General features: G+C 41.1%; 1 protein-coding gene across 1 annotated transcript in view; it reads left to right on the plus strand.

Moving 5' to 3' along the window:
• Nucleotides 1-5,297: 5,297 nt before the first annotated feature.
• Nucleotides 5,298-24,559, plus strand: part of LOC120054198 (tyrosine-protein phosphatase non-receptor type 9-like) — a 46,145-nt gene continuing 26,883 nt past the window's right edge. The window contains exon 1 of the mRNA XM_039001654.1: nt 5,298-5,716. Coding sequence (XP_038857582.1) covers nt 5,684-5,716 — 33 coding nt within the window. The 5' untranslated portion in view covers nt 5,298-5,683. The remainder of the gene's footprint in view (nt 5,717-24,559) is intronic.

Below are 24,559 nucleotides of genomic sequence, written 5' to 3' on the forward strand. Positions count from 1 at the left end.
AAGTTGAGTCCGGCTGTATCATTCCTTCCACAGCTGTGGGGGTGTTTTCACTTCTTGGTTCCTTGAGCTGATCTATGGGCTATATATGCTATTCATCAGCGAATGTTCTAACAGTAAACCAAACAACAAGAATCCAAAAAGGTGTTTTGTTTAGAAGTAATAACTAAGGATTCCAAGCTATTGTGAAATAGTAGAACCTGGTACCCCCTGTATATAGCCTCTCTACTGCTGCTCTTTAATTATTTGTTACTTTTATTTCTTATTTTTCTTTAGGTATTTTCCTTAAAACTGCATTGTTGGTTAAGAGCTTGTAAGTAAGCATTTCACTGTGAGGTCTATACCTGTTGTATTCGGCGCATGTGACAAATACTATTTGATTTGATTTGGTCATGGAGAAAAAAGCAAATGGCTAGCTACAATAGTTGGCTACAGCAGGTTCTACTATTTCACAATAGCTTGGAATCCTTAGTTATTACTTCTAAACAAAACACCTTTTTGGATTCTTGTTGTTTGGTTTACTGTTAGAACAGTCGCTGATGAATAGCATATATAGCCCATAGATCAGCTCAAGGAACCAAGAAGTGAAAACACCCCCACAGCTGTGGAAGGAATGATACAGCCGGACTCAACTTTCAAGTAGTACAAATGTATTTGGTACAGAGTCAATGTGCGGGGGCACGGGTTAGTCGAGGTAATTGAGGAAATATATACATGTAGGTAGAGTTATTAAAGAGAGTTATTAAACATGATGATGTAAATATTTTTAGCTGATATCGGAATGAATGAAACTGGGATAATGGTTTAGGTTAAACCGGCAAGTATATGAATATTTGCCAAGACATATCTTTATTATAAATCTGATAATTTCACATAGAGATGTGGTAAGCTCAAAAGGCTAGCTGGCTTGCTATGTTTTTAGCCAGGATAAAGCCATCTAGCCATTCTGCCAGCTAGCTACTACTAGCAAGGGAAGCCAACTCTTCCTTACTTTCACAAAATGAAATTACAAAAATAAAGGTTGCTATCACCCCGTTGTGAATGGGAGTGGGACCGGTGAGGATATCATGTTACCAAAAGGTGTCCGCTGCTCTAAAAATACCAGGTAGGGGCGTGGATCAGAATACCAATCAGTATCTGGTGTGACCACCATTTGCCTCATGCAGTGCGACATATCTCCTTTGCATAGAGTTTTTCTTTTTTATTTCACCTTTATTTAACCAGGTAGGCCAGTTGAGAACAAGTTCTCATTTACAACTGTGACCTGGCCAAGATAAAGCAAAGCAGTGTGACACAAACAACAACACAGAGTTACACATGGAATAAACAAACATACAGTCAATAACACAATAGAAAAGTCTATATACAATGTATGCAAATGTGGTAAGATTAGGGAGGTAAGGCAATAAATAGGCCATAGTGGGGAAATAATTACAATTTAGCAATTAAACACTGGAGTGATAGATGTGCAGAAGATGAATGTGCAAGTAGAGATACTGGGGTGCAAAGGAGCAAAAAACAAATAATAATATGGGGATAAGGTAGTTGGATGGGCTATTTACGGATGGGCTATGTACAGGTGCAGTGGTCTGTAAGCTGCTCTTACAGCTGATGCTTAAAGTTAGTGAGGGAGATATGAGTCTCCAGCTTCAGTGATTTTTTACAATTTGTTCCAGTCATTGGCAGCAGAGAACTGGAAGGAAAGGCGGCCAAAAGAGGAATTGGCTTTGGGGGTGACCAGTGAATTATACCTGCTGGAGCTCGTGCTATGGGTGAGTGCTGCTATGGTGACCAGGGAGCTGAGATAAGGCAGGGCTTTACCTAGCAAAAACATATAGATGACCTGGAGCCAGTGGGTTTGGCGACGAATATGAAGCGTGGGCCAGCCAACGAGAGCATACAGATCGCAGTGGTGGGTAATATATGGGGCTTTGTTGACAAAACGTATGGCACTGTGATAGACTGCATCCAATTTCCTGAGTAGAGTGTTGGAGGCTATTTTATAAATGACATCGCTGAACTCAAGGATCGGTAGGATAGTCCGTTTTACGAAGGTATGTTTGGCAGCATGAGTGAAGGATGCTTTGTTGCGAAATAAGAAGCCAATTCTAGATTTAATTTTGAATTGGAGATGCTTAATGTGAGTCTGGAAGGAGAGTTTACAGTCTAACCAGACACCTAGGTATTTGTAGTTGTCCACATATTCTAAGTCAGAACAGTCCAGAATAGTGATGCTAGGCGGGCGGGCAGGTGCGGGCAGAGAGCATGCATTTAGTTTTACTTGCATTTAAGAGCAGTTGGAAGCCACGGCAGGAGAGTTGTATGGCATTGAAGCTCGTCTGGAGGTTAGTTAACACAGTGTCCAAAGAAGGGCCAGAAGTATACAGAACGGTGTCGTCTGCGTAGAGGTGGATCAGAGAATCACCAATAGCAAGGGCGACATCATTGATGTATACAGAGAAAAGAGTCGGCCCGAGAATTGAACCCCGTGCCACCCCCAAAGAGACTGCTAGAGGTCCGGACAACAGTCCCTCCGATTTGACACACTGAACTCTCTCTGAGAAGTAGTTGGTCAACCAGGCGAGGCAGTCATTTGAGAAACCAAGGCTATTGAGTCTTCCGATAAGAATACGGTGATTGACAGAGTCGAAAGCCTTGGCCAGGTCGATGAATACGGCTGCACAGTATTGTCTTTTATCAATGGCGGTTATGATATCGTTTAGGACCTTGAGCGTGGCTGAGGTGCACCCATGACCAGCTCGGAAACCAGATTGCATAGCGGAGAAGGTACGGTGGGATTCGAAATGGTCGGTTATCTGTTTGTTAACTTGGCTTTTGAAGACCTTAGAAAGGCAGGGTAGGATAGATATAGGTCTGTAAAAGTTTGGGTCTAGAGAGTCTCCCCCTTTGAAGAGGGTGATGACCGAGGCATCTTTCCAATGTTTGGGGATCTCAGATGATACGAAAGAGAGTTTGAACAGTCTAGTAATAGGGGTTGCAACAATTGCGGCAGATAATTTTAAGAAGAGAGGGTCCAGATTGTCTAGCCCAGCTGATTTGTAGGGGTCCAGGTTTTGCAGCTCTTTCAGAACATCAGCTATCTGGATTTGGGTGAAGGAAAAGTTGGGGAGGCTTGGGCAAGTTGCTGTGGGGGGTGCAGAGCTGTTGACCGGGGTAGGGTTAGCCAGGTGGAAAGCATGGCCAGTTGTAGAAAAATGCTTATTGAAATTCTTGATTATCGTAGATTTATTGGTGGTGACAGTGTTTCCTAGCCTCAGTGCAGTGTGCAGCTGGGATGAGGTGCTCTTATTATCCATGGACTTTAGTGTCCCAGAACCTTTTGGAGTTTATGCTACAGGATGCAAATTTCTGTTTGAAAAAGCTAGCCTTTGCTTTCCTAACTGCCTCCATACATTGGTTCCTGAATTCCCTGAAAAGTTGCATATCGTGGGGGCTAATGCATATTTGATGCTAATGCAGTACGCCACAGGATGTTTTTGTGCTGGTCAAAGGCAGTCAGGTCTGGAGTGAAACAAGGGCTATATCTGTTCCTGGTTCAATATTTTTTTTATGTGGCATGCTTATTTAAGATGGTGAGGAAAGCACTTTAAAAAAATAACCAGGCATCCTCTACTGACGGAATGAGGTCAATATCCTTACAGGATACCCGGGACAGGTCGATTAGAAAAGCCTGCTCGCTGAAGTGTTTTAGGGAGCTTTTGACAGTGATGAGGGGTGATCGTTTGACCGCAGACCCATTACGGACGCAGGCAATGAGGCAGTGATCGCTGAGATCCTGGTTGAAGACAGCAGAGGTGTATTTAGAGGGCAAGTTGGTCAGGATGCTATCTATGAGGGTGCCCGTGTTAACGGATTTGGTGTTGTATCTGTTAAATTCCATGATAATTTGTGTGAGATTGAGGGCATCTAGTTTAGATTGTAGGTCGACCGTTGTTGATTGTGGCCTTTCCAGGAATACTCTGTGTGAAGTTGATGGATATTTTGGTAGGAACTGGAACATGCTGTCGTACACATCGATCCAGAGCATCCCAAAAATGCTGAGTATTCAGGCCATTGAAGAACTGGGACATTTTCAGCTTCCAGGAATTGTGTACAGATCCTTACGATATGGGGCCATGCATTATCATGCTGAAACATGAGGTGATGGCGGCGGATGAATGGCACGACAATGGGCCTCAGGGAAGGGATCTTGTGCATTCAAACTGTCATCGATAAAATGCAATTGTGTTCATTGTCCATAGCTTATGCCTGCCTATACCATGACCCTATTGCCACCATGGGGCACTCTGTTCACAGCGTTGACATCAGCAAACCGCTCGCCCACACAACGCCATACACGCTGTCTGCCATCTGCCTGGTATAGTTGAAACCGGGATTCATTCGTCAAGAGCACACTTCTCCAGCATGCCAGTGGCCTCGAAGGTGAGCATTTGCCCACTGAATTCGGTTACAACACCGAACTGCAGTCAGGTCAAGACCCTGGTGAGGACGACAAGCACGCAGATGAGTTTCCCTGGGACAGTTTCTGACAGTTTGTGCAGAAATTCTTTGGTTGTGCAAACCCCCAGTTTCATCAGCATTCAATTCTCTGTCAACAGCTCTGGTGGACATTCCTACAGTCAGCATGCCAATTGCACACTCCCTCAAAACTTGAGACATCTGTGGCATTGTGTTGTGTGACAAAACTGCACATTTTAAAGTGGCCTAAAAAAAAAAGATCATCAGCACGAGGTGCACCTATGTAATGCTCATGCTGTTTAATCAGCTTCTTGATATCCCACACCTGTCAGGTGGATGGATTATCTTGGCAAATGAGAAATGCTCACTAAGAGGGATGTAAACAAATTTGTGCACAAAATTTGAGAGAAAAAATATTTTTGTGCGTATGGACCATTTCTGCGATCTTTTATTTCAGCTCATGAAACATGTGACCAACACTTTACATGTTGCATTTATATTTTTGTTCAGTGTATTTACAGACACCAAGGCTGTACAGTGCATATACTGTATGTATTACCCCAATGCAATTATGCAGTCATACATCCACAGTTGGATTTGACATGTTTTACTGTTTATTGTCAAATTAATTCATTATTGTATTTATTTTTAAGTTAAATAGAAACACCATTTGTATCAGTTTAGATCAGTTTCAATGGGGGACTATTATTTTGAAGGCCAACCGCAAACGCCACTATTGTGGCCAAACCTTATTGTGGGTAGCTTCACGCAGGTCTCGTCAAGCCTACACAGAGTTAAATGATTGCAAACCAGATAACAGGAATGCCTTTAGTCTTGATTCTAAAGAAAAGGTGGGTGGCTTTACTGGACAAATCGGTTAATTCTATCAGCAGCGATTCGTCACAGAGAAACGGCAAGCTGTTGAGGACTCTTTTCTTCAGCTCTCGATAAGCTTTGACACATGAGCGATTTTATCTCATGCATGAGTATTTTGATTGAAGATTACAAATAATTTCTGATTCGACTACTAAAACAGGCCAGTCAAACGAAGAAACAGTATAAAGCTTTCCATTTATATACGAGACAAATTTAAGTTTGGTAAAATACCAGTAACCTAGCAAACACGTTACCGGTTTACCTTTACGAAAAGGAGAAAGGCGACCAAATTGAAGGATTAAGGTGTCAAAATCTCAAGAACGAGTGAAGAATGGCAGCCAGTTTGTCAGCGGAGGAAGAACAGGTAATTTTGAATAGATTGCTAAATATTTGATCATTCCGTAGTAAGAATGCATGATATGTGTCAAGTTGTTGCATTGTAGTTAGCCTCCACCACTGCAAGTTATGCTCTTTAAATAGATAAATTGTTGCGAAATCATCGTCACAGACAGGCTTAACGAACACAAACATTGTATCCATCTACATTGTCAACATTGTAGCCTACCTTGAAGATGCTTCTAACATGAAATGTCAAAATATTACATTGATGATTTGTTTATGTAAAGAATTAAAAATGATCAGATGTAATGTTTTGACTTATGAAAAACACACCATGCAATGGTAATTTGATTTAATAATTTCCGCGAATGTAGACCAAGTGTCTATCAAATGATATAGAATTATAGATCAGTATTAGGGCAAGAATCTAAAAAGCTATGATTTTTCCATTTGCATTGATGCACTTACTTAGCCCACACATCCCTCTCCCTTTACATACCACACAACCATACATACCACACAAACAACAATATGGCTAGTACAGATGTAGCTCTCAAACTCAAACTCAAACTCTCAAACTCTAGGCGGCATTCAGCCATTAGCTTTGCCCATACTCTCTGAAGGGAACTACAATCCCGACGCTGTTTTTATGTTTAAAACGTCAATAATCATTGCTTGCGATACGGCTTTCGAAACATTTGGCCCATATCTTTCATCAGCTAGAAATAATCCTTCAAATAAAAAAATACAGTGTAGCATCTTTGCACAGATCCATACAGCTATGCTTACACACAGCTGTTTGGCGTACACTGGATAGCTTAAGTCTGTTTTCTGTAAACAAGCGCTGTAACATGGATATATGGCCGTGTGGGAACACTAACCCTATCATTTGAGGTTGTCGAAACAGGCTTGTGGTAATGGCTGGAGCAGAATTAGTGGAAAGTTATCAGCCATTCCATTCACGCCGTTCCAGCCATTATGAGCCGTTCTCCCCTCAGCAGCCTCCTCTGATTATACCCAATCAAGGTGTGTATCAATTTAGCCTTTTTGTTTTTTTGAATATTACTTCTCGCTGATATGAACGATAAGGTTCTTATGCTTCCAAAACAATACCACAAGTGAGACGTGTTCAGATTGAGTGTAGGGGGGGCTCTTAACCCCCTTACAGAAGATGCCTTCATCCAATGACTCTTGTGTGTAACGTAATGGAACTGAGAGTCATGATCAAGGGCTAGTACAGTCGTTAATCACATGCCAAGCTGCTCTCACTGCCTCTTGTGTTTTTCCAACCACGTCCTAAAAGGCAGGAAACGGATATTATATAATAATTTATTGCTAGGGGGGTGAAGAGTAGTACCTCTTTCACATGAGTTTGAGAGAGATCAGCTTGTTTATTCTCTCTCTGTCTCCCTGACTGATTTTTCCAGCCTGGTGGTAATGATGGTCTTTACACTTTCCAGGCCCTAATACCCTTTCCCCATGGCTCATCTGGACAGCAGGCAGTGAGTCTTAGGGCTGATTTTTATACACTATGGAGACGGAAGGTTCGTTTTACTTCACAAAAGGGGTAATACGCTCCGGCATTCAACATACTTTTTGTGATACCTGAAAATTGAGATGCTCCATATCATTCCTTGCGAAGACTTGAGGGGCAGTATTGAGTGAGTTTTGCAACGTAAATCCCACCTTGTGTCTACATCATCCCTTCTGGTATAAACATGGAAGCAATGGACGTGTTTCTACTTTAATGCTACTGCTAATCTACTTGCAAGCTTTTTTTGTGCTTTTATTTCAATATTTGCTACGTGCAATTATACATCTACAATCCTTCGATGCAGGTTGTATTTGGACAAGAACACAAAAGATAACAGCTAGGTAGATATCACCGATATCAAAGAAAATTGGAGAAAGATTTGGGACCGGTATGTTTGCAATCTGAAAGAGATGAGGAGTGTGGCTGTTGCTGTCGGTGTGTCCCGTAAATTGTCCGACAACTGACTTGGCTTCGTGTTTACGTGAAACGTCGTCAGACAGACACCTACAGTGCATTCGGAAAGTATTCAGATCCCTTGACTTTTTCCACATTTTGTTGTGTTACAGCCTTATTCTAAAATGGATTAAATAAAAACAATCTACACACAATGGCCCATAATGACAAAGCAAAAAACAGGTTTTTAGAAATGTGTGCAAATGTATAAAAAACAAACTTATTTACTTACACTACCGTTCAAACGTTTGGGGTCACTTAGAAATGTCCTTGTTTTGGATTTTTTTTTTTTTGTTGTCCATTAAAATAACATAATTTATCAGAAATACAGTGTAGACATTGTTAATGGCCTCCCGGGTGGCGCAGTGGTCTAGGGCACTGGTCTAGGGCACTGCATCGCAGTGCTAGCTGCGCCACCAGAGTCTCTGGGTTCACGCCCAGGCTCTGTCGCAGCCGGCCGCAACCGGGAGGTCCGTGGGGCGACGCACAATTGGCATAGCGTCGTCCGGGTTAGGGAGGGTTTGGCCGGTAGGGATATCCTTGTCTCAGTATGTAAATGTAATAAAATGTATGCACTCTACTGTAAGTCGCTCTGGATAAGAGCGTCTGCTAAATGACTAAAATGTAAAAATGTAAAATGTTAATGTTGTAAATGACTATTGTAGCTGGAAACGGCAGATTTTTATGGAATATCTATATAGGCGTACAGATTCCCATTATCAGCAACCATCACTTCTGTGTTTCAATGGCACATTGTGTTAGCTAATCCAAGTTTATCATTTTAAAAGGCTGATTGATCGTTAGAAAACCCTTTTGCAATTGTTTCCACAGCTGAAAACTGTTCTGATTTTAAGAAGCAATAAATCTGGCCTTTAGTCTAGTTTAGTATCTGGAGCATCAGCATTTGTCGGTTTGATTACAGGCTCCAAATGTCCTGAAACAAAGTACTTCTGAAACTCGTCAGTCTATTCTTGTTCTGTGAAATGAAGGCTATTCCATGCGAGAAATTGCCAAGAAACTGAAGATCTCGTACAACGCTGTGTACTACTCCCTTCACAGAACAGCGCAAACTGGCTCTACTCCTAAACAGGTCAAGGGCTAGTGCTAGTAATCTCTAATGAACTTATCTTCTGTGGCGGTCCTCATGAGAGCCAGTTTCATCATAGCACATTATGGTTTTTGTGACTGCACTTGAAGAAACCGGATTGATTGACCTTCATGTCTTAAAGTAATGATGGACTGTCATTTCTCTTTGCTTATTTGAGCTGTTCTTGCCATAATATGGACTTGGTCTTTTACCAAATAGGGCTGTCTTCTGTATAACACCTCTACCTTGTCACAACACAACTGATTGGCTCAAACCCATTAACAAGGAAAGAAATTCAACAAATTACCTTTTTTAACAAGGCACACCTGTTAATTGAAATGCATTCCAGGTGACTACCTCATGAAGCTTGTTGAGAGAATGCCAAGAGTGTGCAAAGCTGTCAAGGCAAAGGGTGACTACTTTGAAGCATATCAAATATACCATTTATTTTGAATTGTTTAATACTTTTTGGTTACTACATGATTCCATATGTGTTATTTCATAGTTTTGATGTCTTCACTATTATTCTACAATGTAGAAAATAGTAAAAAATAAATAAAAACCTTTGAATGAGTAGGTGTATCCAAACTTTTGACTGGTACTGTATATTTACGCAAAATATATATTGGGGATGCAGACAATTACATTGATGGAAGCCACAATCTATCTGCAATATTAAAGCTGATCTGCCCCCTAAAATATATATATTTTTAAAAACAAATACCTAACTCGACAATGTTGTAAGTAGGAGAGATGCATTTTTTAAATGATTTGCCATGTATATAAAGCGCTCTGCACGTCATTGTTGTGTACAGTTGGAAAAATGGCACAGTGAGAGACAGGGAAGCAACTGCAGCGAAGTCCTGTATGGCAATACTTTGAGAAGTTAAATGAGAAGGTGATGAAATGCAAACTTTGCAAGGTGGATTTGAGCTACAGTGGCGGTACAGGTGCAATGCTGAAAGGGAGGAACCGTGATTCCCAACCCTTTGCTGGCATCAGTGCGATAAGGGACGGAGTGAGAATCCCAGTGCTGATTACAGAAAAGATTGCAGTTGATATGCAGCCATTGTCAATGGGAGAGGATGTCTGCTTCAATACCATAAGGGCATATCTAGAACCAGACTACAAGATGCCATCAAAAAACCAAACCTTGCTCTGCAAGTACAAAGCGCAAGCTCTGTACAGATTGTTGGGACGTCTATGAACATCACTCCAACAAGCCATCACATTTTTATTTATTTATTTTATTTCACCTTTATTTAACCAGGTAGGCAAGTTGAGAACAAGTTCTCATTTACAATTGCGACCTGGCCAAGATAAAGCAAAGCAGTTCGACACATACAACAACACAGAGTTACACATGGAGTAAAACAAACATACAGTCAATAATACAGTAGAAAAATGAGTCTATATACAATGTGAGCAAATGAGGTGAGATAAGGGAGGTAAAGGCAAAAAAAGGCCATGGTGGCAAAGTAAATACAATATAGCAAGTAAAACACTGGAATGATAGATTTGCAGTGGAAGAATGTGCAAAGTAGAGAGAAATAATGGGGTGCAAAGGAGCTAAATAAATAAATACAGTAGGGGGAGAGGTAGTTGTTTGCGCTAAATTATAGATGGGCTATGTACAGGTGCAGTAATCTGTGAGCTGCTCTGACAGCTGGTGCGTAAAGCTAGCGAGGGAGATAAGTGTTTCCAGTTTCAGAGATTTTTGTAGTTCATTGCCAGCAGAGAACTGGAAGGAGAGGCGGCCAAAGGAAGAATTGGTTTTGGGGGTGACCAGAGAGATATACCTGCTGGAGCGCGTGCTACAGGTGGGTGCTGCTACGGTGACCAGCGAGCTGAGATAAGGAGGGACTTTACCTAGCAGGATCTGAGTATGAAGCGAGGGCCAGCCAACGAGAGCGTACAGGTCGCAGTGGTGGGTAGTATATGGGGCTTTGGTGACAAAACGGATGGCACTGTGATAGACTGCATCCAATTTATTGAGTAGGGTATTGGAGGCTATTTTGTAAATGACATCGCCAAAGTCGAGGATCGGTAGGATGGTCAGTTTTACGAGGGTATGTTTGGCAGCACGAGTGAAGGATGCTTTGTTGCGAAATAGGAAGCCAATTCTAGATTTAACTTTGGATTGGAGATGTTTGTGAGTCTGGAAGGAGAGTTTACAGTCTAACCAGACACCTAGGTATTTGTAGTTGTCCACATATTCTAAGTCAGAACCGTCCAGAGTAGTGATGTTGGACGGGCGGGCAGGTGCAGGCAGCGATCAGTTGAAGAGCATGCATTTAGTTTTACTTGTATATAAGAGCAATTGGAGGCCACGGAAGGAGAGTTGTATGGCATTGAAGCTCGTCTGGAGGGTTGTTAACAGTGTCCAAAGAAGCGCCAGAAGTATACAGAATTGTGTCGTCTGCGTAGAGGTGGATCAGACTCACCAGCAGCAAGAGCGACATCATTGATGTATTACATTGATGAGAAGACCCACGTACTGAGAACATGGAGGAGAGGCACACAACAGAGAGCCTAAAACTGCATTCATACCATCGTTGCTGAGTGGGTGGGGGACAACAGTAAGTTGAGTGCCATCTGGTAGGTAGCCAGGACTGCGGTAGATTTAACTGCACTGCCCCCTAGCAGTCATACACAGGACCATATATGAATTCATGTCATTTGATGAAATCAGTTAAAACGTTAAGATTATTATATCTTCTTTTTTTTACATTTGTCACATCCCTAGCATGTATACTCAACAAAAATATAAACGCAACATGTAAAGTGTTGGTTCCATATTTCATGAGCTGAAAGATCCCAGAAGTGTTCCATATCCACACAGATGTATTTCTCTCAAATTATGTGCACACATTTGTCAAGATAATCTGTCCACGTGACAGTTGTGACATATATAAAGAAAATTATTTAACGGCATGATCACTACACAGGTGCACTTTGTGCTGGAGACAATAAAAGGCCACTCTCAAATGTGCAGATTTGTCACACAACACAATGCCACAGATGTCTCAGGTGTTGAGGGAATGTGCAATTGACATGCTGACTGCAGAAATGTCCACCAGAGCTGTTGACAGAGAATTTAATGTTAATTTCTCTACTGTAAACTGCCTCAGACATGGGTGGGCCTATGCCCACCCATGTCTGTGACCCTGCCCAGTTGTGAAATCCATAGATTAGGCCTAATGAACTTATCTCAATTGACTCACTTCCTTATGAGCTGTAACTCAGTAAAATCATTGAAATTGTTACAAGTTGCGCTTATATTTTTGTTCAGTATAAGTTCTATATTGGTATAATTTTCACATATGTATAACATGGCAATCACAACGTGCTTCAAAAATCAAACGAGCAATACATTATCATGATTAGCCTAGCTATAGTTAGTTCCACCAATAGAGGCCAAGTCTTTGAATGCATACATCCTCCAAAGATGGTATGGGGACAGTTCGTGATCAGAAGAAGGTGGTCTGGGAGATGGTTAATGAAGCGTCTGGTGATGATCATGTGGAGGGCTACTCTGGGAACCAGCCAGAGTCATGTAGCTTCTGGACCTCACCTCCTTCACTCTTTGTAGCACCCACTTGGGTGATGCCTCAGCAGCTCTGGGTGACAGAAAGCTCACCACCCACAGTTCAGAGTAGTAGCTAGTCGTCCTCACTACGAGCCCTCTGCCTAAGCACTGCATTTCTTGTGCTTCATGTGGCTCTTCAATTGGTGTTTTAAAAATATCAGGAACCAGCAGCCAGGTGAAACAAAAAAGCTAGGTACAGTGTGCAGATGCATCATTTAAATGAAAAAATGTTTTGCCAGCTAGCCAAGCCAAAAAGAGTTGACCTGCCAGTTCATCTACAGATCTGTGGATCAAAGCCACCATAAATATACAATAAAACTCAATGTTATCGAAAACAAAAAAGCTATGTACATATTTCTCGGCTTAGGCTGCTACTAGGGCGCCATGGCAACTACAGAATTCGCATGCACATGTATAGTAACACGCTAAAATGTATCTTACCTGGATATGGTCGCATCATGATTACCCGAGGGAATGCCTCGTCTCACATGAAGATATATGGGCTCGGTGTCTGGGTCTCCGGAAAGCACTTAGGTAGCGGCAACTGGCCTGCAATGAGTTGGGAGCTGAACTTGCCTTGAAAGAAGATTCCCGCATCTCTCTCCTGACCAAATGCGCCCACGTCGATCATGGCGAAGCGGTACCTTGCGTTGCAGACTGCCATCAGGACCATTGAGAAAAAGCCGTTGTAGTACTCGATTGCCCGAGTTTACCGGAGCTCATATCCGAATATGTTTTCTGACAGCTCCTGCACAAAACTGATCATTCCATTGGCCCTCAAATTTCTGCCCATTTTACAGCAATTGCAATTCAAAAAGACACGTTTGCTTGTAACTGGCATTACACCGGATCGGAAGTTCAAAGTTCGATTTCAGCCCATTTTGCTGCTGAGGAATAAGCAACAAAATCCTGTGTTGTCTCATGCGAGATGTGAGGAGCAAGCTACTGTGAAGCAAGTCGTCAAATCTGGCAGCCAACGTCCAAAAGTATTGAAAATGTCTTTCCTCGACAATGCTTCACATAGGTTGGACAAGAGACCTCTATTCTCCATTGTCCTCTCATGTAGTTTTCAGTGGACAAACGTAATTTTCTCCCTCGTTTTTATTTCTCCTCTTGGGTAGTAAGAGCATTTCAAGCTCTTCCAAATTGTAGAGATGTTTGCTTCTGTAGCTAGTTAAATCCTTAAGTAGCATCAAAAAGCATAGAACACCATACTAGCCATACATGTAGCTAGCTAGTATTTGTAAACAAAGGGCATATAACACACCGGATCCGGAACTTAAAATGTCGTCACTAGCTACAATCAAGTGCTTCAGACCCTCTTGCTTGGTAAGCTACTCGGGAACCCCAAGCCCCCTAGTGGATATACACTACCCAAGGCGGACCATCTCTCTGGGTGGAACACACTGATGAATAGGACAAAAGTGCGTGGTGCTAAAAAACATCTGACTCCGCCCATGCGCACTCACGTCCATCGGCGGCGTGAGGTGTGTAGAGACTCTTATCTGGGCACTTAATTTCCTCTGCAGGCCCAGCCATGGTGGAGGGCTGGAGGCTTGTAGGCTGGGTTATTAGCGCCTCAGCTTGGCTGTGTCCGGTTGTAGCAGGGGGCCTCTGGGGGACTGTGCTAGTATGGTGGATCTTCACTTTCAGGCAGCTGTTGAAAGCATTTCGACTGGACTGGAGTGATACTGCCATTGTGGGGTTAATTTGTGTGTGTTGGGGGAGGGGCAGGTAGTTGTCTACCAGGAACCATCACAGGAAGAAAACGTGGGGGATAGAAAGAATGCAACATGACACTTCCTGTTTAGTATCAACTCGTGCCAAGTGGGACTGACTGGACTGAACATGATAGGATGGCACTTTCCACATGTGGCTAATGTCGAGAGAAGTGGATCAGCAATAATCATGATCATGTTACGTATGAATCACCCTTAACATTGTTGTACTTATCAGCTCAAACATTTAGCATGACTATAAGGCCTGGCTTGTTTCTTTTAGATTCTGGCCTGTATGTCTTATGCTGTCAACGTAATCTATTTTTTAACTTTCCAAGACAAGGTAGAATGAAGATGCTGATGTTTTAATAGCCAATCATTTAAAACATTTTCAACGACATTAGACTAGAACCTTGCGTTCGTTTCATAGCCTATATCTGTACTATGCAATTCTGGCCATTGCTCTGCACTTTTTTGTTATGTGTGCAATACTTGCATCACATCGTGTCCTAGCTTTGGGGTTTTAATTGAATGAACATGTCAGTCTTCTGGGTGATATGAGTCTTCTCAAGACCACATTGCTTTGAAATGGAACTCTTTAGAGGAGTCGCATATCTTTAGAGAGCTAGTGTGTCAAAATATTCAACCTAATTCAAAGCATGTTTCTGGGATAAGTACAAGGTTTAAGTGGTTTTCCACAGTAAGATTGCATTTGGATTAAAACATTTTTTTTTACAGTGTGAGATAAATAATTGCAACGGCATGGGCTACATAATTTTCTGCTTCATCTTGTAAACTGGTGACCAGTTTTGATGGAATAACCTAAGTTGCAAACCATTTTCATTAGAATTGGTTTAGAAGGCGCTCTGCAGGATAATTTAATGGTTACTGTTTAGGCATTAATTAGCTAGCTTTGGGGTTTTTCACTCTCTCAGAAGCAAGGGAATTTTCTGCTAAATTTGACCCAGTGAGATCAAGCTAGCACGTGACATCATATCAACCAAAGTGTCACCGCCAGAAAGAATGAAAATGTACATGTACAAAAAAATATTTGGGGATTTGAATTCTTCCTGAGCCTTTTGACACTATTTTTGTCACAGGTCAAGGTCACCTGGTAATGGAGTCACACTCCCACTAAATATAAATGGCCATATATTTTTTTTAAATCAGGGCCAAGTCTTAATGTGATATACAGTGCTTTCAGAAATTATTCACACCCCTTGAATTTTTCCACAATTTGTTACAGCCTGAATTTGAAATATATATTTTTTCACTGGCCTACACAAAGTGGAATAATGTGTTTTTGACATTTTTACAAATGAATTGCAAATGAAAAGCTGAAATGTCTTGAGTCAAGTATTCAACCCCTTTTTGGCAAGCCTACAGTGGCAAGAATAAGTATGTGATCCCTTTGGAATGACCTGGATTTCTGTATAAATTAGTCATAAAATGTGATCTGATCTTCATCTTAGTCACACCAATAGACAAACACAGTGTGCTTAACTAATAACACACAAATTATTGTACTTTTCTTGTCTATATTGAATACATAATTTAAACATTCACAGTGTAGGTTGGAAAAAGTATGTGAACCCCTGGGTTAATGACTTTTCCAAAAGCTAATTGGAGTCAGGAGTTTGCTAACCTTGACTCCAATCAATGAGATGTGATTGGAGATGTTGGTTAGAGCTGCCCTGCCCTATATGAAAGTTTTGAGTTTCCTATTCACAAGAAGCATTACCTGATGTGAACCATGCCTTGAACAAAAGAGATCTCAGAAGACCTAAGATTAAGAATTGTTGACTTGCATAAAGCTGGAAAGCGTTACAAAAGTATCTCTAAAAGCCTTGATGTTCATCGGTCCACGGTAAGACACATTGTCTATAAATGGAGAAAGTTCAGCACCGTTGCTGTTCTCCCTAGGAGTGGCCATCCTGCAAAGATGACCGCAAGAGCACAGCGCGGAATGCTCAATGAGGTTAAGAAGAATCCTAGTGTCAGCTAAAGACTTACAGAAATCTCCGGGACATGCTAACATCTCTGTTGACGAGTCTACGATTCGTAAAACACTAAACAAGAATTGTGTTCATGGGAGTACACCACGGAAGAAGCCGCTGCCGTAAAATATTCTGTGGACAGATGAAACTACAGTGGAGTTGTTTGGAAGGAACTATGTGTGGAGAAACACCTACATCAAAACCTCATCCCAACTGTAAAGTCTGATGGAGGGAGCATCATGGGTTGCGGCTGCTTTGCTGCCACAGGGCCTGGACAGTTTGCTATCATCGACGGGAAAATGAATTCCCAAGTTTATCAAGACATTTTGCATGAGAATGTTAGGCTACCTGTCCGCCAATTGAAGCTCAACAGAAGTTTGGTGATGTAACAGGACAACGACCCAAAACACAGAAGTAAATCAACAACAGAATGGCTTCAACAGAAGAAAATACACCTTCTGGAGTGGACCAGTCAGAGTCCTGACCTCAACCCAACTTAAAATGCTGTGGCATGACCTTGAATGCGGTTCACACCAGACATCCTAAGAATATTGCTGAACTGAAACAGTTTTGTAAACATTAATGGTCCAAAATTCCTCCTGACTGTTGTACAGGTCTAATCCGTAACTACAGAAAACGTTTGGTTGAGTTTAGTGCTGCCAAAGGAGGTCCAACCAGTGGTTAAATCCAAGGGTTCACATTCTTTTTCCACCCTACACTGTGAATGTTTACACGGTGTGTTCAATAAAGACATGAAAATGTATAATTGTTAGTGTGTTATTAGTTTAAGCAGACTGTTTGTCTCTTTTTGTGACTTAGATGAAGATCAGATGACATTTTATGGCCAATTGCAGAATGGCCAACATGCAGAAATCCAGGTAGTTCCTCGATTCATGTAATTTTTCTTGCCACTATATATACGTTTAGGACTACAAATTTACTGAACAAGTCGCATAAGTTGCATGGACTCACTCTTTGTGCAATAATAGTGTTTAACTTGATTTTTAAATGACTACTTCATCTCTGTACCCCACACATACAATTTATCTGTAAGGTCCCTCAGTCGAGCAGTGAATGTCATACACAGATTCAACCACAAAGACCAGCGAGGTTTTCCAATGCCTCGCGAAGAAGGGCACCTGCTGGTAGAGGGGTGAATTTAAAAAGCATGGTGTGTGTATATAAAGCATATAACTACACTTTGGATGATGTATCAATACACCCAGTCACTACAAAGATACTGGCTTTTTCCTAACTCAGTTGCCGGAGGGGATTTCACCACTAGGCCAATGGTGACTTTAAAACAGTTTGTTTAATGGCTGTGATGGGAGAACTGAGGATGGATCAACAACATTGTAGTTATTCCACAATACTAACCTAATTGACGGAGGGAAAAGAAGGAAGTCTGTACAGAATAAAAATATTTCTATAACATGCATCCTGTTTGCAACAAGGCACGAAGGACCCGATTCCAACCTGAGTTAAGCGTACGTAAATAGAACGTAATTTGCTTTTTATGCACTTTTCTCTTCCTATTCTGACCTTGAACTTAAGCATGCGATTCACCTGCTATTCATTTGAGGTGGGGCTAGAACAAATTTAAGGTGTGGTGGAAATGTATCTACAGATATACCGTATTTTGACCGTTACTTAATTCCCTCATTCCACCACCTTTACGCATGTGGAAACTATGAATAAGGTTGATCGAACCTGCCGGTTCCAAGTGGAAAAAGCTTTTTTTATCATTTTTTATTAGAAATAACAGCATTCTCCATGCACTGTAATTTAGAAATTGTTAAGAGCTGGGTAAATTAGTAATCCATTTGGAGAAGGGGATTGTAAAATACACATTTTTCCCTTATTATCCCTGGAGACAAATGTGAAACCAGCCATATGGAAGCAAACTGAAGATCATATCAACAGGACATGTATTGCGGCCCCTTTTCCTTTGGATATAAATAGATGTGCCGTTATTCCGAATTTTTATTGTGTGCCCTCATAACGTGTGTGGATGAACATTTGGTGACCTCGGCTTCTGTAGGGCTGGACCTGTCGAGGTTGACGTATGTGCTTTGGAATGTTTTGATTACATGCCAGGGCTTTTCTCAGTTTTATTTTACAATTTGAATTATGTTAAATATTAGCCATTATCAGGAGCCACAGTCAGTAATACCACATACATGTTTTTTAGCATCATTGCATTCCATTTAGTTTTCTTTCCTCCGTCACGTCCTTTTCAGTTGTTCCTGAGGTTTTCTAGCAGTAGTGGATCATAGTAGTCCGCGTGTCCCAATAATTTTGGACATGTAGCCTATTTGAATCGTTGTGGAACTCAGACCACACGTAGCAGGTTAACCCTGATGCCTGGCGCACGGGTCATGACGAATGGACCTGTGTTATACAGTTCCACGAGTAGTGAGAATTAGGGTATGATTATTGTTCAATCCCTATTGTATACTCTTTTTTTTTTTTTTCCCCCACCTTCCCATATTTTCTGGATTGAATTTGAATATGACAATTTTCAGGATGAATCAATCCATGATTTATTTTATTCATCAATTTATTTTCTGTGAAGGCTCTCCAACCCATTTTTATTTTTATTATTCATACAGACTTTCCTAACCCTAAGATTTGCCTTAACAATCTACAAGATCAAAGTATTTTAAAATCTACCAGTTGGTGTGGAAACAGACAAATATGCATAGATTGCTTCTTTCATTGATCCCTATATTCTGGCCTGTTCTCTCTATGTATTCTATTGTCTGACAAAATTATAACTAAAGATACACTGTATTTAAAGGGATGGCTTAAGCTAAATGTACTGAAAACCCCATTGAATGAAAACTCCACGAGAAAATCTGTTGGCCAGCAAGTGGGATGGTTTTTAGCGGTTGAGTTACATTTATTCAGAGTGGGCAAGGTAGCCACACCTGCAGAGCACGTTACGTCATTGAAAAAGGTACATCTAAATACCAAATACTGAGAAGTGCATAGGTGCCTTTTCTAAGTCTGGAACGTGCCCTAAAGTAATACAGCAAAAAATGTGGCAAAGCAATTCACTTTTTGTCCTGAATACAAAGTGTTGTGTTTAGGAAAAATCCAATACAACAAACACATTACTGAGTACCACTCTCCATATTTTCAAGCATAGTGATGACTGCATCATGTTATGGGTATGCCTGAAATTGTTCAGGACTGGGGAGTTTGAGGATACATTTTTTTACTGAATGGAGCTAAACACAGCCAAAATCCTAGAGGAAAACCTGGTTGTCTGCTTTTCATCGCATACTGGAATAATGGGAAATATTGCACCATCCAGGTGTGGAAAGCTCTTCGAGACTTAAACAGGAAGACTCACAGCTGTAATTGCTCCCAATGGTGACTCCTAACATGTATTGACTGAATAAATTTCCCAAACTTTCTACAAACCTGTTTTTGCTTGAGAGGATCTGCGGAGGAGAATGGGTGAAACTTCTGTAAAAGGTACAGGGATTGGACTGCTGGTAAAGTAATTTTCTCTGAATCCCCTTGACGATTGTTTGGGGCATCCGGAATTAAAGCTTGTCTGGAGAAGACAATGTGAGTGCTACCATCAGTCCTGTGTCATGCCAACAGTAAAGCATCCTGAGACCATTCATGTGTGGGGTTGCTTCTCAGCCAAGGGAGTGGGCTCACTCACAATTTTGCCTAAGAACACAGCCATGAATAAAGAATGGTACCAACACATCCTCTGAGAGCAACTTCTCCCAACCATCGAGGAACAGTTTGGTGACGAACAATGCCTTTTCCAGCACGATGGAGCACCTTGCCGTAAGGCAAAAGTAATAACTAAGTGGCTCGGGGAACAAAACATCGATATTTTGGGTCCATGGCCAGGAAACTCCCCAGACCTTAATCCCATTGAGAACTTGTGGTCAATCCTCAAGATGCGGGTGGACAAACAAAAACCCACAAATTCTGACAAACTCCAAGCATTGGTTATGCAAGAATGGGCTGCCATCAGTCAGGATGTGGCCCAGAAGTTAATTGACAGCATGCCAGGGCGTATTGCAGAGGCCTTGAAAAAGAAGGGTCAACACTGCAAATATTGACTCTTTGCATCAATTTCATGTATTTGTCAATAAAAGCCTTTTGACACTTATGAAAGGCTTGTCATTATACTTCAGTATTCCATAGTAACATCTGACAAAAATATCTAAAGACACTGAAGCAGCAAACTTTGTGGAAATTAATATTTGTGTCATTCTCAAAACTTTTGGCCACGACTGTATAAGCTTGGCACATCTAGTCACTGGGATTTTTGCCCATTCTTCAAGGCAAAACTGCTCCAGCTCTTTCAAGTAGGATGGGTTCCACTGGTGTACAGCAATCTTTAACATCTCTAGGGTACGTGAGACTGTAGCGTCCCACCTCTTCAACAGCCAGTGAAACTGCAGGGCGTCAAATTCAAAACAACAGAAATCCCATAATTAAAATTCCTCAAACATACATGTATTTTACACCATTTTAAAGATACACTTGTTGTAAATCCAGCCACAGTGTCCGATTTTCAAGAAGGCTTTACGACGAAAGCAAACCAAACGATTATGTTAGGTGAGTGCCTATTCACAGAATAACACAGCCATTTTTCCAGCCAAAGAGAGGATTCACAAAAAGCAGACATATAGATAAAATGAATCACTAACCTTTGATGATCTTCATCAGATGACACTCACAGGACTTTGTTACACAATCCCTGCCACTGAAAAATATCCCCATAGGATGATGCTGCCAGCATCATCCAATGGGGACATCCTTGAGTGGTCCATCCAGAGCCCGGACTTGAACCTAATCGAACATCACTGGAGAGACCTGAAAATCTCTGTGCAGCGACGCTCCCCATCCAACCTGACAGCTTGAGAGGATCTGCAGAGGAGAATGGGAGAAACTCCCCAAATACAGGTGTGCCAACTTTTAGTGTAATTCCAGAGAAGACTCTAGGCTGTAATCGCTGCCAAAGGTGCTTCAACGAAGTACTGAGTAAAGAGTCTGAATACTTATGTAATTGTGATATTTCAGTTATTTATTTGTAAGAACCTGTTTTTGCTTTGTCATTATGGGGTATTGTGTGTAGTTTGAGGTGGAAAAAAACAACAATTTAATCCATTTTATTATAAGGCTTTAACATAACATGTGGAAAAAGTCAAGGGGTCTGAATACGTCACGAATGCACTGTAAATCCATGGAAATGTTTTTTAAACATTCAGGCTTAAGTCTTGAGTGTTTATAATATTTGGTGGCTGACTAGATTTGGACTGGATTGAGCATTGTATAGACAGCGGTGGCTGCTCAAATAGACTAAAATGTACTCCTATTGCTTGAATGGATACTCCGATGGTGTCAACAAAAGATATGTTTTGACCTCTAATGTGGGTGAATATAATTGGGCTGGGAATGGTCAACATTAATGCTCAACTGATGTATGAACTAGAGCCAAACAGATGCATCCTTTCACCGATATTATCGGCCACTGTTGGCCTTTTACCGATACCGGACGATAATTCCACCAATAACGGATATTCAATAAATAGGATGAAAAAAGGGAATCTCATGCTTATCTAAACACTTGCAGCCATTTTCATGATGTTTCACAATGTAAGAAGTCAACATTTGAAGTATATTTCTTGGATAATTGCTGTTTTGGATGGCAATTTATGAGAACTCTGTGTGGAAAAGATGTTCCTTTTTTAATTTCCCTGCTTTTTAACAGTATATCGGCAGATGTGTAGGTATTGGAAAGTTTTTTTCCCCCCCCCCAAACAAATCAGAATCGTATCGGACCCAAATTAAAAAACAACAACATATTGGTCTGGCTTTAAGATGAACTCTGTCGCTTGCGGTTCGTATATCGTTCAGACTGGTTAAAATGTGCACTCTCTGTCTATTCACTTGATATTGATTGACTCTCCCCTCTACGTGTGAGCCAAAGATAACTTCCTGACTAATATTAACCTAACTACTAATGTCTGATAGCTACTCTCTCTCCCTCAAGCTCTCTCTCCCTCCCTCTCCCTGATATCTTAGGCTTTTAAGGAGAATCAACAGACTTTGGGCAGAGCATATGGGAAGGCTGTGACCTCTTCATAGAGAAAGCAGTCAAGTTTGGCTTCATGCCGAGGGATCGAGATCCGTGAGAGCGGAAGACTTGCATTGAAAAGAAAATGTCTCACAAATGATTGTTTTTATTACAGCATGTGTAACCAGCAGAACCCCCATTTGAGGAAGTGCGTACTGAATTCCTCAAAGATATGTAAATATTTGCACGTATCGTCTTGATTCACAGAATTTGTGCCAAAATATTTCCTTCGAAGTAGAACTCTTTGTTTAGACCTAATTCTCATGACTGCTATAAACTGTAGCTAAGCAAACAGGCCCAGAATCTGTGTTGGGGACAGTCAGGGTCCATAGACTACTTTTTAGGAGTCCATTCCTGCACCTAGGTACATTTCTAATTCAGGTGAACTGTCTTGAAGTCAGTAATGGGTCCTCCTCTTGGTTCAGCTTCAAGTGTGAACTGTGAAGGTTCAATGTTTTTTTGTGAACCAGAAAGTTCGAGAATATTTATGAATATTGAACCACGTTAATTTTCACTAGTTTATTCACACACAAAAACCTGTTTCGGTAACATTTTGTTTGGATAGTCCCAAGTACACGGTTTGTAGATCTTCAATAAATGTCAACAACATTACAACTATCCCTAGCTCTTACTCTAACCTTAACCCTTATCCTAACCCTAAACTCAAACCTGATTTTAACTGTACCTTAGGCTGGAGTTAAACAAAGCAACTTTCCCACAATTTTGGGTTTCTTGCAACTGAGTTACTACTTGATTGCTTTGTGAAACACCTCAATGCAACTCATCTGCAACTTGGTTGCCTCCAACTTTGTGCTAGTGAAAATAGATTCCTCGACTCTTTGCCTGTCAACTCCCGATGTCGACTCCCATTTCTGGGTGACAAGCTTCGATTCCTCTAGGAATCAACTCCTAAGATTCAGTATTTTTGCATCTGCGGAGACTGAGTATTTAGTAGTGGTTTCTTTGCAGCAATTTAACCATGAAGGCCTGAACGCATTAAGGAAACAAATTCCACAAATTAACTTTTAACAAGGCACACCTGTTAATTGAAATGCATTCCAGGTGACTACCTCATGAAGCTGGTTGAGAGAATGCAAGAGTGTGCAAAGCTGTCATCAAGGCAAAGGGTGGCTACTTTGAAGAATCTCAAATCTAAAATGTATTTTGATTTGTTTAACACTTTTTGGTTACCACATGATTCCATATGTGTTTTTTTCATAGTTTTGATGTCTTCACTATTATTCTACAATGTAGAAAATAGTAAAAATAAAGAGAAACCCTTGAATGAGTAGGTGTGTTCAAACGTTTGGTACTGTACATCACAACTTAGTGGACTGGAATCGAATCCCGGTAGTTGGGCTCTTTGAAAAGCATCAAGACTAGCATCCCTTCATCTGCTCTGGGAGTCCAGGGTTCCTGGTTGAATTTTATGTAGAGTCAAACCGATATATAAGTTGACCAATATTATCACCCAATATTAGCTATACATTTTTTTTGGACTGATTTTTATATCGAATTTGCATTTAAACCACCAAGATTGTTTACATAGAGTTAACAATAAAGTATCATGTCAAATCAGAGCACTTTAAAATGTACTGATAATCTGATATTAGATATAGGCCCACCTCCTTTAGTTAAACACCACCTGCATCCAGAGGAAATGCTTTGTACATGAGATGTCTTAAAGGACCGGGCCAATGTGACGCTTGCTTTGATTTATCAGTTAAAATAATTGAATGATACACAGGGCAACAAACATCCGAATGAGAATGAAACAACCACATGGTGAAAACTCAACAATGCAGCCACACAGTGAGAGATTATTATTTTATTTTTTTACAATTATGTAGTTAAGTTAGCTTCCTCCTCCGGATTTTAGCGGTTTGAATAGTATTGGAGCCTCTGACATGCATCAGTTTGTCTTTGAAATCCCGAGCTTTGTGAGAGGAGGACAGTGGCATCCTGTCCTTTTCAGCTCTGCTCATCAGTAGCTTTCTGTATTCGTGAAGAGATTCTGACTCCCCATAGTTGACTTCCCCCTCTCGCTGGCTGGGGAAGCGGAACTTGCTCTGAGCGTGAGCTTTCATTAGCCTCTATCTTCTGTGACAGCTCGCTGGTGCTGCCTGGCTGGGCTCGCCCACCAACAAAATTCCGGAAGCCTTTTGGGAGGACATAGATAGAGGGTGTGCACGCTTAGATTGCTCTCTTTGCTAGCTGAAACATAATATAGCTGGGGGTTCTCTAGTGCCTTTTTACACTACTGTAGATTTCAATACTGAAAGTTATTGAACAATTTTTGTCCAAATGTGTTGGTTAAATATTTAGTTATTCTATTGAATGGGTATAATGGGGAAGTTTGAATGAGCTTTGAATGA

The sequence above is a fragment of the Salvelinus namaycush genome, chromosome 9 (genome assembly GCF_016432855.1).
Source record: "Salvelinus namaycush isolate Seneca chromosome 9, SaNama_1.0, whole genome shotgun sequence".
Classification (NCBI taxonomy): Eukaryota; Metazoa; Chordata; class Actinopteri; order Salmoniformes; family Salmonidae; genus Salvelinus; species Salvelinus namaycush.